Below are 15,217 nucleotides of genomic sequence, written 5' to 3'. Positions count from 1 at the left end.
GGCAGTGGCCAGGAATCTGTGTCCCAGATGGCAGGTATGAACCAGGATCTGGATCCCTTGGAAGGAAGCCACTGAAGTATACCTGTGCTAAGCCATCATAAGTCCAGTCTAGCCGAGCCTAATGCCGTTTGTTTTCAAATAACTAAACTGCCTCACCTCTGCCCTCAAAATAGGTAGGAGTGACAGAGACAGCAAGCCCATTGTTCAGATTAATCCAGAAGTTAGCATTTAGCGTAGGCCAAGCATGACTTATTTGCCTGTTTCCCATTCCACCTTCGACATAGCCTTAAACTACAATAGAAGAAACAATTGTTCAAACGTTCCACCTGCATCCACTCGCTCAGTGGTTTTTGAGTTCACTCATTCAGAGTACGAATGTCCCATGACCTCTTACTGTGGACAAGCATTACCTTAGCTTAGACTTTCTTGCTTATAGGATGCTTAGCAAGGTCCCTGGCCTCTGCCCACTGGAGGCCAGTATCACACTCCACCTGGTTTTGCCAACTAAAAATATCTGCAGACATCACCAAGTGTACCCCAGGGTAAAATCACTTCTAACTGAAAACCACTGTTCTTCAGAGGACTAGGCTGGCCTTTTAAAAATCCCTTTACTTGGTTTAGCAAATAAAAATACACACACAGCATCCTTTTGTGGTTTCTAGGATCTTATGGGAGTTATGTGTTCATATTTGAAAATTAGAGCTACTTCTTGCTCACCAAATGCAAATATATCTTATTATGAATCTGGAATATCAGGGATCATGTTTCTACTTAGATTTGCTTGTTTGAAGTGTTTGAAGCAAGATCAGGTCATTAGTATCCTGTATCCTTCAAAAAGAGCTATATAGAGAGGAATGACAGAGTTGAAAAGACTAAAAGGGATCTTTAATAGGTTTGAGAAAAATGAGCCCTTAAAATTCTGGGTCAAATGAAGAAATTAGGGCACTCCAGTGCGTTGTGATAGGCGGACCCCAGATTCCGCTACGCATCATGGCCTAGCGTCTCAGGAACAGCTTTCCTCAGTTGTGGCCCCTGCAGCTTCGCCAACAGTACCTCACCAGAACAGCAAGCTGAGGCTCTGTGGAGTCCGAGGGGAACAGCTGAGGGGTGGAGATCATCTGAGGTGCCTCTGTGGCCACCACCTCTTTATCAGCTTACAACTAAAGAACCTCCGGAAACAGATGGGAGGCGGCCATTGCTCAGCTTGTCATAACTTATTACAGATTTGACTGTCAATTTGTACTTAAAAAACCAACTAGCTCCGGGGAGGGAAAGCAGATCTGAGGGGCGAAGTCTATTGCATTTCAAATCAAGTCTGTGGTGATTGCAGCCGCAGAGATGCTTATGGCTGCAATTAAGTGAACTTGGCAAAATGAACTCGCAAAATTTAAGGCATTCTTACTCTTTAGACCTGCACTCCCGTTTAATGCCACTCAGCTCAAACCGGTGGGGGAGGAAGAGGCTGGACCAGTTTAATTCTGTGTGGTTCTAAAGGTAAAAATGGACATAAAAATTAAGCCACTAAAGTGCTCAGTGACCAACACATGGCACTGTGCTTGAGGTGCCAAATCAGTGCCCCGAAGGCCCAGCCATCGAGAGGTCAACATGTGGGAAGTAGGTTGTATCTTTTCTCCATTTTTTTTTTCTGCACCTGTTTCTTTTTATTTTGGCCCACCTCTTAAATCTGCTGGGTTACTTGGTTTTTTAAAATTAAAAACAAATTCCGCTACTTTTAACAAATATTTTCTAGCTTGCATGGGATGGTTAATTTATTTACACACCTTTACCAGTTATGTATTTCTGCATAGCAAACCACACCAGAACTCAACAGCTTAAAACCAGAGCCACTGTGTTCGTGATTTGCAGATCGAGGGGCTCAGCTGAGCAGTTCTTCTGCTGTGCCTGCCTGGGGGGACACACTGGCTGCTCTCATCGGCAGGCTCAGCTGGGGCTTTGTGGTAGGCGGGCTTTCATCGCAGTAAAAACACCTGACCTAAATAGCTGAGAAGGGGAAAGGTTTATCTTGGCTCATGGTTTCATGGTCAGGTGGCTCCATTGCTTTGGGCCTGAGGTGAGTCTTTGTTTCCTCGTGTGTACAATGGGGTAACCATACAACACCTCCTAGGGTTACCCTAAGATCAAGTAAGTCCTCGCATGAACCTGTGCTGTGTGTTTGCATCATTGACGTCACATCATCTTCTCCCTGACTCCTCCCTCTTGCTGGACCTCGAGGTTCCAGGAGGAAATGAGTCTGCGTTGGCCTCAGGATTTTCAGCGTCAGGGGGAAGCATGGGAAGGACAGTGGTCGCAGCACCACCTGGGAAGGGGCTATGCACAGGTGGCTGCCAAGTCCTGGGAGGCACAGGGGTGCTCAGGGGGTGTTGGGGAGCAGGCCTGCAGTCGGACCTCAGGGAGACTCAGAGAGAAGGCGGCCTCAATCTCAGTCCATCCTTCTTGGACAGATGATGGATCTTCCTGCTCCAAAGAGGAAGGTGGAGGGGAGAAGGGCCGGTTGTTTATAGTGGCAGTGCCAAGTGTTAGAGTGGTGATCCACTTCAGGCACACACGTCGACATCTTTATGCACGGCTCGGGTGGCGGGGGCTGGCGGGGTTAATAACTGTCAAGGTCAAAAGGTGAAAAGTGATACGCCTGGGCCGACCGTGTGGAGCCTGTTGTTTCCTGCCTCCTAGTCCAGCTCCGGGAGGGTTAGTTCTAAAACTTGAATGAGTGTCCACTGGGTAAACATTGTGACAGTTTGTACAGAACTCCAAATTCCCCTCTGTTCCTGAAAAGTCAAGGCTGGATTCTGTGGACTTGCCGGGCAGAAACGCAGCGGTTCCTTGGAGCTGCAAGGCGGCTGCCCTGAGGGAAGACACCCATGCTCTGTGTGCCACGGTCCCCACCACTCCCAGTCACCTCAGGCAGCTGCACCCACATGAGTTCCCTGGGCGCACCCAGTGGGCCTTCAGGTTGCTCACACCTGGCCCAGCTCCCTTGACCCCACTCTGCCGCAGAGTCACACCTTCAGGGCCAGTGGGCCAGGCTCCTCCCAGAGGAGAAGCCCAAGGTCATTGACATCTTCATCAAAACGCATATTGTCAAGAACTTTCCGGGTTGATCACCATATGAAAAATGGGGTGGGGGATGACGTGTGGGCCGAGCAGAGGAAAGGGCCCCAGAATGAGCAGAGGTGACAGAGCCACAGTCCAGGCCTTGCTGAGGTCTAAACCTGCACCCCTCGGCCCCAGAGTCAGCTGGGAAGCTGCTCTGCTCTCTGCAGCTGTGAGGTCCTCCTCCTCTCGCTGTCCTGGGCTGTCCTTAGCCCCACTCAGAACAGAGGGGCCACCTCCCTCTCCACCCGCCTGCCAGTGGAGGGTGTTGGTGAAAGCTGAATCTGAGGATAAGCAGGAGGCTGACAAGGGTCACTGGGAGAGCAGGACGCTGAGATCCTCTCCCCACGAGCAGGCTGCAGGAACGCTGGTCCTGCCGACATGGGCTGCCTCTGGTACCTAGCAGGCTGCCTGGTCACCTCTCATCGGCTAGTCACCTGACAGTTTGCCTTTCATTCCTCTGTACTCAGGAATGTGAGGCGAGCAGAGGAAGGACGTCTGTGCCTATGTGCATTCAACAGAAGTTTCTAGGCTAGGGGAGAAAGGAGATGTTCCCTTACGTGATGGTAAATCACTCCTGTCTCTATGGATCCAGTGGGTGGAGCCTAGAACTAGCATGAACTGGACTCCATTTAGGTCCCAAAGACATTTCCTCCTCCTCTCTGCCTTGAGCATCAGGCCTCTCTGGCTGAGTTCTAAATTGAAATGGCCAATAAAAGTAACCCAGTGAAACATCCATCTCTCCAGCACTTACCACCACCCAGGCATGGGTTTTATATTCATTAATTTCTGCATTCTCCTTGGGAGCCAGCATCACCCCAAAGGGAGATATTGCTGATTAGAGAAGAAAAACGAGTATTAGGTGTTACAATGATTTGAGGTCCTCCAAAAGGGCCATGTATGTAGAAATACACGGTTTGCATCCGGATTCAACATTTCAAGGCAGGGTGGTCAGGATTAAGTGGGGAAAAATCTCTACAACTGCTCTGGACGGGGTGTAGATGGGAAAATAAACAAGGGTGAGGCCCACTGCGATCATTCATTCAGTGCCCACAGCAACCCACCGGCCCGTGGGAAAGTCAAGTTCCGCAACGGTGGGCCAGGATCTGACCCCAGGCAGCCCCGGTCCAGGCTCATGCTACAACCCTGATCCACTCTGGGTTTGCACAACTACATGCCTCTCTTCCCTCTTGAGAACTGTTTTAGTCCGCTTTTTTGCTACTGCGACTAAAAGATCTGACCAGAATAATTATGGAGGAGGAAAAGTTTATTTGGGGTCTCAGGGTGTCAGAGGTCTCAGGCCGTAGGCAGCAGGCTCCACTCCTCGGTTCTGGAGGTAAGGCAGCTCACACGATCATGAAGTGAGACAAAGACCCCACTTGCCAGATACAAACATATACCCCAAAGCCATGCCCCCAACCCCCACCCCCTCCAGCCACACCCCACCTGCCACTCAATCCCATCAGGTGATTAATTCACCGATTGGGTTAAGGCTCTTGTAACCCCAAGGTTACAAGGTTTCTCCTCTAAACCTTCTTGCATTGTCTCGCACGTGAGCTTTTGGGGGATACCTCACATCAAAGCCATAACAAGGACTGATGATAGGAGGGAACTGCAATATGTCACCTGCTTGATCAGGAAGCAGTCCCAGACTGGTACGGTCCCTGCTCAGTGGAGTCAATGGCCAGGCCTGTGTCCCCAGCCACTCAACTTAGGCTTGCAATAGAGCTCATACCTGCCCTCTGGGACACAGACATCTGAAAGCCGCACTTGGCCACAGAGTGACCAGCACATTGGGACTGCCCAGGGCCCTCCTGGAATCACTCGGTCCTCAGCACTGGGCTGGTTGGTCACCCTGCTTGGAAAGCTCCCCGGAGCGCTTGGAACCAGGGTGCCCCAACACTTTCCACCTCAAGGGCGCTCAAGGGCAGTGAGTTTCAGATCAGCATCGTTCCAGGTAGACGGAGCTGGCCACTCGAGGAAGCTGCTGCCTCGGCCTCTGGACGAGCCCCAGGTCTGGGGTGGGCTTTCCTTCTGATGGGAAGAGGCAAGACATAGGTGGTGAGCTGTGCAGGGCTGTGTCTACAGGCATGTGCTCCTTGGGTCACCTTCGAGGCACATTCCAGGGTTGACCCCATCCCAGGGATCAGAGCTTGGGTGGACCTGGAGCTCGCAACCTCCGTTTGCTGGTTGATGTTTTATGATGATGCGCCATTTTGTCTCATCCAGAGCTCACTCGGGACCCTCTGCCGCCTTTGCCTGTGTGTTTTAGGATCCTGCTCCTCCTGGAAAGTGCACCTTGCCCTAACTGTGCTGTCAGACATCCAGCACTGATAGACCTGGACGTCTGAATCTCCATGTGTGACTTGCTCTTGAGAGTCGGTTTTCTTAAAAGTCGTCTGACACTGTCTCTCACAGGCCAAGGCCGCGTTTGGGGATGGGGCTGAAGGAACTTCAAGAGCAGGATCATTTTGCACTTGCCAAGCTGGGCAGCTGGTCTTTTGGACCGCCCCTGGCCCTTACAGCTGGCTGGAAGCAGCCCCTCTGCTTGCCAGTAGAGCTGCCCTGGGCTTCTCAAGGGCTCCGCAAACTGTCACCAGCCTGCAAATGCCAAACACCTGCCTTCAGGGTCAGGCCACCAGGTGGCACCTCTGTTCATGCAGAGAACTGCAGCGGAGGGGAAGGGGCCATTGGACCAGGACAAAGCCATCCCAGCCGTTCACCAGCCTGTCAGGTGGCAGCCACGTCCATCCACGGGAGGAAAGGACTACAGGACTGGAGAGGTCCAGCTCACTGGCACCTGAAATTCTTCCAGTTTGCTCCAGAGGGGCATGGCCAGCTGGCTGGCCGTGGGAGTGACAGGGTGAGATCATTTCTCTTGGCACGAGAGTGCTTGATGGGAAGGAGGCAGAAATGTACGCGTGGAGGACCCAGCACGTGTCAGTGTGTAATTATCCTCCTCTGTCCTTTGGAGGCACACACAGGGACAGGGGAGCAGGATGGGAAACCTCCCAGCTGGGGGACCAGTGAGTATTCCTCAGAGTCCCAGTCATGGGCTGGGGCAAGGGTGACACGGCAGGGTGGGACATAGCACTGGTACAACCTGGGTTCGAGGCTGGCATGTGAGCAGGACCTGGTTCCAACAGATGCCTCGGGGCTTCAATCAGAGCTCCAATGGTGGTGAAGCGTGGACGCGCATGGAAATGCCAGGACGGGAGCCCAGCCCCAGCGTGCCACAAGCGAGCCACTTAACCACACTGAGGAAAGACCGCGCCCTAGGCTGAGCTGACCATGAGAACAGGCCCATGCCTAGCTTCCGAGAGCTCCGACTTAGGACCCGGGGGGCCCCTTGTATGACAATGTTCCTGGAGGTCTGGGAAATGCCAGACTGCTTTCTCTCTGAGGTCATTGTCATGCATTTCCGAGCAAAGGCCCTGAGAAGTCCTCTGGGGACACTTACTTTGCTGCATTTGTGTGTGTCTCCCACATCTGTTTTCCCACCAAGCCCATGAACTGGGATTCCTTGGATCCAGTTTAGGAATGCTGGTTAGGAAGTTCATTTAATCATCACAACCGACAAGGAGGAAAACCAGGACCCAACCTTGGTGAGGCGCTGGCTAGGGTAAAGCAGGCACTGGGCTCGGACGGACTGGATTCAGGGTAGAGCATGATCCTAAGGAAGACCAGGATAATGGATGCACAGAAGACACGTGTGCATGTGCACATGGGTGTGTGTTGGCATAAAGTTGTGATCTCCATGGTAGAAACCTAAATCAGCACCCTGGGACAGCGGCAGCAGGGAGGCAGAGGGTGAGGGAGGGAGAGGGTGAGGGAGGGAGAGGGTGAGGGAGGCAGAGGGTGAGGGAGGCAGAGGGTGAGGGAGGCAGAGGGCGAGGGAGGGAGAGGGCGAGGGAGGGAGAGGGCGAGGGAGGGAGAGGGCGAGGGAGGGAGAGGGCGAGGGAGGGAGAGGGCGAGGGAGGGAGAGGGCGAGGGAGGGAGAGGGTGAGGGAGGGAGAGGGCGAGGCCAGCACTCACAGATGATGGGCACCAGGCCCCTCCTACTGTCCCAGGTTCCAGGCTCCATGGTTGACTCAACTCTCCTTTGTCTGCCCCACTGCCATGATTGGTTCAGAACCCCGTGGGACACGGTTTGAAAATAAAAGGCAGTAATCTGAACAGTAATCTACCAGGCACTGTGCCAAGTTCTTTAGGTAGATCATCCCATCAAGTCCCCACATTGACCAAGAGGAAAGTGGTGTTGATATTCTCGTGTTGCACATAGGAACGCTGAGAGAGGTTGAATAAGTTGCCCCAGGTCACACAGCAAAGAGTAGAACCCAGACGTGTGGCCCCACAGTAGTTATCCTCTGTGCTGCCACCCTGTTTACATGCCTTGGTCTCCATAGACGTGGGGTGTGCTCAGGAGGAATCCAGCCATGTGTCCACGTCGAGGTGAAGGCAAGAGCTGAGGCCAGGTTCAATCACTCCCTAACGATTCATTTAAATAGGAGCCTTTTCTGTGCAACCAGGGAATATTCCAGGGTGACCTTATCCGCATTGTGTCAGCAAATCCATGAAAACAAAGATCTTCTCAATGCATTTCCTGTTGAAAACTTGAGATTCATGGGCCTGAGGGTCTTTCTCCTCTCTGCAATGTCAGTCATGAGTCACAGTGACTTCATTTGCATACTTTCTTGTTCGGCTATGACTTCAATTAAAGTCAGGTTAAGTTGGTGCGGATTCAGTCAATTAAGCGTTCATTGGACACTAACTAAGGAAAGGCACTATGTCGACTGCACTTAACCCGAGACCCGGGTGGAAGTGATGGGGTTGGGCCTCCTCTCTGCCTGTGGCCACGCAGAGCTCACGCCACCTGTCCCGGCGTGAGATCGTGGGCCTGGAATCTGCCTCTGACATCTGACGGAGGCCCCCAGGGAGGCCTGTCTTCCCAGTCTAATCTGAGACTGGTCGCCAGGACCCTGGTAGAGAGCCTGGTCCCAGCGTGGCCTGCTGGAAAGAGGACCACCTTGCTCAGTGTCGTCTTCCAGAGCCCAGGGCAGAGAGGGGCTGCGCCTATCAAAGAGGGTCGGCTTACCAACCTTTAGGGAGGCCAGATTCCCTCCGCTTCCCTCCATCAGGCCCAAGGGCTGAGGATCTGGTTCCCCTGGTGGGGAAAAGTAAGCCTGCTTAGCTGATCAGACACGTGTTAGGTAAGGAGAGGGGCCTGCGCGGTTGAGCAGCAGGTGAACTGGCTTCCCTTCAGCACTTTCTACCGAGGTGTATTCTGGCTGGAAGTCACAACTGTCTGCTCCACTCTCCTACCAGCAGGTCACAGCAGGGAGGAGTTAGGGCCAGGCAGGTCATCTGAGCCAGACATGGCAGCCACACAGTCATCAAGATGAGCAGGCACACCTGTCTGATTGAGCTCTGGACCGCGTTTTCTCTGGGCACTTGGAATTGTGCTCTTCCTAAACTAAATCTTAATTGCAAAGCAGTACACCCACCTCATGAAATTAACCAAAACCTCACCTATTAGGCTAATGCCTTCCCTGCTGACCAGGCCAAACCCCAATCCCTTCTCTGCTTCCCCAATCACTGCTACCATGTGAAGTTCACCTGCATCGACCTTATTTGCATTTGTAGACGTAAACTCTACCTGCAAAATGAATGCATATGGTGGAGCTTTCTGCACAGAGAGAGGTTTGCAGAAACAGCGTCACTCATGTGGATAACAATCTCCAACCTGGTGATTTCTACTTAGTAATTCACCCTGGAGAGTTTCCCATGTTAGAACCCCTGAGCTCTGTCTACACCCTTTTTTAGACTGCCGCAGAGTACTTCAGAGTGTAGAGATACCCTCATTTCATTGGGTTCCCTCTTGTTGGCCAGCTAGGTTTTTCCCTAATTTCTAACTATGACCAGTGATCTTTCCATGAATTTCCTTGCACAAACCCCTTGGTGACACATAGGAGCATTTCTTAGGAGCATTGTTTTTACTAGTTCCAGTCCAACTGTCCTTGAGATTCCACCTCCTCTTTCCCCTTCACACCAGCTGTGTGGGCAAGACCCATGTCCGACCCCTGCTCAGCCTTGGCATGATCACACTGTGCACGTGCTTGTCCGGGAAGTGGGTCTTGTTCACATGCCTCCTGCCTCTCTGAGAGGGAGCACCCCCTGAAGAGCCTGCGAGGTGGCTGCCACCCAGTAGGAGCTCAATTAAGGCTGGCTCCCCGCTCTGCCTGAAGCAGCCCTGCACGCAGTGTCCTGTGCTCCATCCTGCTCACACCGCCTGGCCCCCGAAGCGTCCACTGAGCCTCCCTCCCTGAGCCCCGGGCCACCTCCATGCACTCGGCGTGATTAGTTTATGTTTGCCTCTTTAATGCTAACCTCTCCTGCAAGGTCCGGCTCCGCGACAGCAGGGTGTCTCGTGTGTCTCTTTCCCCAACACCTGGCCCAGGCACACACAGCCGGCACTCCACAGGAGCCATCACCATGAAGGCCACTGTCACGGGCCACATCCACACTGGAAAGAGCCCATGGAAATAAACAGTACATCAGCAGAAGGAAAACTTTAGCTGTCATTCTGCTGAGCAGCAGAGATTTCTTTTCTTTATTTCCGTCTGTTAACGTGATGGAGCGGGAAGGAAAGCTAAGGCACTGCAGAGCCTGGGAGACGCCTTTTCTTTTTAATTTGGAAAGCGAGTGGCACTTCACACCATTGCATTGCGGGGGAGGGGCCCTGGGTGTCGCGGACCCCGGGTAAGCATCTCTCACCCTTCGGTCCTGCCCCTGCAGGGACCACGGTGATGCGGATGACAGCCTTCGACGCGGACGACCCAGCCACCGACAACGCTCTCCTGCGGTACAACATCCGTCAGCAGACGCCTGACAAGCCATCTCCCAACATGTTCTACATCGATCCTGAGAAAGGAGACATCGTCACCGTGGTGTCACCAGCGCTGCTGGACCGGGAGGTGAGCAAGAGGAACACGCTTCCTTTCTCATGAGAATAGACGGGCTCTTCCACCCGGAGGATGTGGGAGTCCAGGTGCTTTGTGTCCTTGGGGCAGAACTGAGCGGCAGCGGGCGTCTGCATGTGGTTGGGCGGGAGAGTCAATACAGGACGGGGACGTTATGCGGCCTAAGAAAACGCCCTCCCTCGAGAGCCCTGAGGCCCGCGCCACCTGCCCCTTCAACCCAGTGCCCCTCCTCCCCCTCTCTTGGTCTCTGGGCCCTTGTGATGCTAGAGGCTGCAGAGGGGAGGGGCAGGGGTGCAGGCGGCTCTGCAAGGTCACCGAGGCTGGCCTTGGAGCAGCTCCGTCCTATGTTCGCTGAGCCTCTCTTCCTGACCCCTGTCCCTCCCCTGAGGTTCTCTCTGTGAAATCTCACCCGCCGCGCGTCGCAGCGGGCTCTCTGGGCCCCACCAGTCCACACGCTGGCTCCTGGGTTCTGCCCAGTATTTTAAAGCTTTTGGAATTGCTGTCCATGTCCAAATACTCAGATTTTATATGTCTTTGAAACAATTCCTCTTTCCGGGTTCTGATATTCTGGAAACCTTGGGCCTAATTGCCACACGCATACATTCAGGCACATGAAGTGTGATGGCCACGTGGAGCTGGGTGTCAGCTGTCCCATTTAGACTGAGCAGGTCCTTCCCCCATCTAATGTGCCCCTCAGGCCGGCCGTTCCTGAGTCCCAGGTCCATCCCGAGACTTAAACACAGCACACCGGCCAGCCTGCGCTTCCCGCCCTCCAGCCCCGCTCCGCCTGCCCAGGTCCCGTGTCCTGCAGTCTGCTGATCCTGGCTCACTGCAGTGCCTAGTCCTGGGGTCACTTCTACCTGTGGCACGTACTCTTGCTCCATGAGCCCCGAGGGGTCCCCGGTGGCTCTTTACATTTCCCCGGGTTCTTGAAGTGCAGGCGTGGCTCGCAATGTCCCTTCATCTCCTTTTCCTCTGCGTTCCTGTGTTGAGTTTCATCCAAGATTCTGGGTGGGATCAAGCTATCTGAGAAGCCACCCGTGTCCTCCAAGTCATCCACAACTCACTGGCCCCGTCTCTGGCCACACCTGCAGCCCATGGCATGTGCTATGTACTACTTTAAATTGGAGCTTGTCCTTCTAAAGAACATCCTTTTGTCTCGGGCTAGAGCCTCCCTATCCAATAAGTGATCACTGCGCTCCTTTACAGGAATAATTTATGTTGAAACTAAGATGTTGATGTTAGTTTTGGGGTCAGCTAGCCCCATTTCAAGGGTTCAGCAGCACCTGTGGCTGGCGGCTGCTGTGGCGGATGACCCTACACTACACAAAGCTGTGCTGGGCGGTGCTGGCCGAGAGTGCACCTGCCTTGGGAGCAGAGACTGTGGTCTTGGGCAGGTGTGTCCACCTCTTCCCAACACAGTTCGTGCTTCTGGGGGTCCCCACAGTGTGTGTGTTGGCCTAGAGGAACACCGGCAAGAATTAGCTGAAAGGGACCCTGAGGTCGTTGGAGTCTGGGGCTAGGAAACAGCAGTGAGGAATGGAAAATTTTTGGAAGAGAGAGAGAGAAGGAGACTTGCATTCAATTCTGATTGTCACTTGGAAAATGTAATTGTGACTAGTTAAAAAAATAGGTAGGAAAATATTGAGTCCACTTCCTTTACATGGTCTCCCCTCCTCTCCCAGACCTCCTGTTTCACGGGGGCCACGTTTTCTTCTTTGGAAGCAAGTGATGGCTCCCCAGTATCTCCTGTCCTCCACCCAGCACACGTGTGTGCACACACACAATTAGTCTCTCTCACACACAACCGCACCTGCACAACTACATTCTCACACACAATCACACAACCTCACACAATTACACAATCTCACATAATCACATGCATAATCACATACACAGCCTCACCCCACACAATCACACACACAATCTCACCTGCACAATTACAGTCCCACACATAACACAATTACACAATCTCACACAATCACATAATCACATACACAATCTCACCCCCACACACACAATCACACACACAATCTCACCTACACAATTACAATCTCACGTAATTACACAATCTCACACACACAATCTGTTTCTCTCTCTCTCTTTCTCTCTCTCTCTCACACACACACACACACACACACACACACACACACACACCAGCTTCCCGAACCCTTTCCCCAAAGTTCCTCGCGAGTTCATCTCCTCACCAGGGAAGATGAAATACAGCGATTTCGCCTCCTCAGCTTCTCTTTGTTCTCAGAGGAAACATTTTGCGAGTCTATTTACAAACTGAACTGGTAAGGTGGAACGCGTTGCTGTTTAAGTTTGCTTGGGGACAGATGCGTTTCCAGCGCTCACTCTTCTCCCCTGGGCCTCCGCTCGCCCAGCGCGGTGTCACCGTGGGAGTCGAGTGTCCCCGACCACCGCACCCAGGCAGCCTCCAAAGGGCGAACACAATTCCGCCGACACTGGAGAATCAGTGCAGATGAACAAAGGCTGCCACTGTCCCTAGGGTGTCCAGAGGTCAGCGCCGATCCAGGCCACGCCTGCACTTCTGAAGGAAGGAGAATGGCTCTAGGAGGTGGTTGCGGGGTGCAGGGCTCAGCGGGCCCGGTGGCTGAGTGCCAAGTCCAGCTCCACGTAGTAGGTAAAGGGCCAGACCTGCACGTGGGTTTCCGGTGGTGTCCCTGCAGTTTGCATGGCCATCATCTCCCTGAGGCTGGGCTGCTTCCCAGGAGTCCCGTGGAGGTGGCAGGTTCCTTCCGCGGGACTGTGGAGCTGTTTTCCATGTTTGTTTCTGGGGAGCGGCTGGGAGGCGTCCTGGGCCAGCGGGCCTCCCGGCACAGAGCCCGCACCGCGCGTTTCCAGGGCCTAGGACTTCAGTGTGATTCCAGTGGACTGTGAGTTTGGCGGCCCATTGTCCTCCTCAGTATCTCAAATGGCGTGCGTGGGAGTGGCCTGTGGCGAGTGTAGACAAGAGGTCAGCAGTGCGGTGGGGGCGGCTGCCGCTGTGCGGAGGCCATGCTGTCTCTGGGGAGTGGAGGCGGTTGGTTCTCGCAAGCTCTCGACAGGACATTGAGTCTTCATCTTGAGTCCCCACAGAGTGCATTTTCTTTCACGAACCCCTGTCCCAAGGAGGACCCCAGCAGGAGGTGTCAGCTCAGGGCAGAGACTGAGATGACACCCATCCAGGGAGGTGACCGGCACTGAGTGGACACGGTGACCCTGCCTGTTCACCTTCCCTGCCTCTTGCATTTCACTTTGTCACAGAGCGTGTCGGCCAGGACCGTCAGGCTCAGGGGTGGTGCTCCTTCGGACGTTGCCGTCAAGTCCTTCCTCCTCCCTCCCTCCCACTCCCCAGGACGTCCCACCTGGGCAGCGTCAGCAGGAGCTCACTCTGCTCTTCCCCTCACTCCACGCTTCAGGAGGAAAGGGGTTCTGCCCAGCCTGTTCCTGGAACGGTCCCAGCCCTTAGCACATTCCTGAAGCAAAAAATGTTTGTTGAGAGGAGCAAGGAAGGCAGGACGTGAGAGAGAGGGAGGCCATGGCTGAGGCGCAAGATCAGCCGAGCAGCTGTTTATTCCCCTCCATATCGTAAACTCGTCTTGATGTCATGAATGGATATCAAGTTTCACTCAGAAACCAGATCGTTTTCCATGACAAGCTCATCTATGCACTTCGTCTGAAACCCCTCCACTTCCTAAAGTAAAGATGGACCTTTGTCCCATACACACATTGCCATTGCCCAATGTAGTGGCAGACATGTAATAGCTATTTGGTGAAGATGTGCTTGATGGATGGATGGAGGGGTGGATGGATGGGTGGTGATGAATGGATGGGTGGTGGGTGGGTAGATGAATGAATGGGTGGATGGATGGATGCTGGATAATGAATGAGTGGATGGGTGGTGGGTGGGAAAATGGATGATGGATGGGTGGGTGGATGGATGATGGATGAATGGGTGGGTGAATGGAAGGATGACCTGTATTTCTCCAGTTTGTATTAGCTCAGAACATACCACAAGACCTGCATTCTAGTGTGGATATGTAAACAGAAGAAATTATTTTAGTTGAGAGCTTCGTCTTACCCTTGTATAATCAACCAATCATCTAATTTATTCACCTAATACCTATCTTGTGGCAGGAACTGCAGTGGGCTCTAAGAAACAGCACATCGGTCTGCAAGGTGAACGGATACACATGAGGATCTGTGCCTCTTGCTTAAATAGTTGGGGAAATGTTTGGAGAAAATAAGGCCATATATCCAGCTAAATGAAATTGGGTTCATTTGAGGTACTGTTTTACTCTTTTCTACGGCCATATTTAGCCACTCCATCCTGGCAGCTCTGTCTATGTTTTTAAACTATGTCTGACTGCACTACAAAATAAAATCAGATAAAGGTCTCTAGCGTTTGATAAATGGCTTATTTAGCTGATCATCTTGGCTGCTAGACTGAAATTCATCAGCAGAAATCTGCCAACTTTTCCGAACACAACCACAATTTGTAACTACTCAGAGTAGCTAATGGCCAGGGTTTCTGTTTCTTTTTTCTTTTTCTTTTTCTTTTAACGGAAATGGCTTCCAGGAGAGGACCTTAAAAAGCAGTGGCCTTGCCATTTGCATTGTGTGAGTATCATTAGTCCTTCAAGGAGTTAGAGCTGAGCACACCCCTGTCTTCGGATCTGTTTGTACCTTATTGGTATTACCTTCCAGACAACCTAAGGGAGGTGACAGCCAGCTCACCAAAGTGTACATGTACTGAGAGGCATCAGGACCAGCAATGCCTCTCATTTTCTATTTTCAGCTGGTAAAGGATTTTTCTGAAGCTTCACAAAGTCCCTATTTTAAGCTAAATGTGAATATTGTGAGAATTTTCCTTCCATGGTAAGTGACACTTGGGCTTCATTTTAAAATTCATAGACATCTATTTGCTATGAGATATTCAGGGGTTCTTGCCTATGTCAGAGAAGCAAGCTGGGACCATGTAGGGAACTTCCCTGCAGAGTGGTTGGTGGAGCTGGATGGTCAGCTGTGAGCCGGAGGAGAACTCGGCATCTGGCCAAAGCAATTCCAGTTAAAACAGCCTTGCAGGGGGCAGTTCCAGAAGCACGCTGAAGAAATCCACC

At 52.6% G+C, this 15,217-nt stretch overlaps 1 protein-coding gene across 1 annotated transcript in view; it reads left to right on the top strand.

Moving 5' to 3' along the window:
- The window catches only part of Cdh13 (cadherin 13), an 899,199-nt gene that overhangs the window by 675,322 nt on the left and 208,660 nt on the right, over positions 1 to 15,217 (top strand). Inside the window, exon 7 of the mRNA XM_047528617.1 lies at positions 9,907 to 10,085. Coding sequence (XP_047384573.1) covers positions 9,907 to 10,085 — 179 coding nt within the window. The remainder of the gene's footprint in view (positions 1 to 9,906; positions 10,086 to 15,217) is intronic.

Source organism: Sciurus carolinensis, chromosome 16, assembly GCF_902686445.1.
Source record: "Sciurus carolinensis chromosome 16, mSciCar1.2, whole genome shotgun sequence".
In the NCBI taxonomy this organism is placed as follows: Eukaryota; Metazoa; Chordata; class Mammalia; order Rodentia; family Sciuridae; genus Sciurus; species Sciurus carolinensis.
Note: the sequence above shows the minus strand (reverse complement) of the source record. Positions and strands in the feature narration are given on the sequence as shown.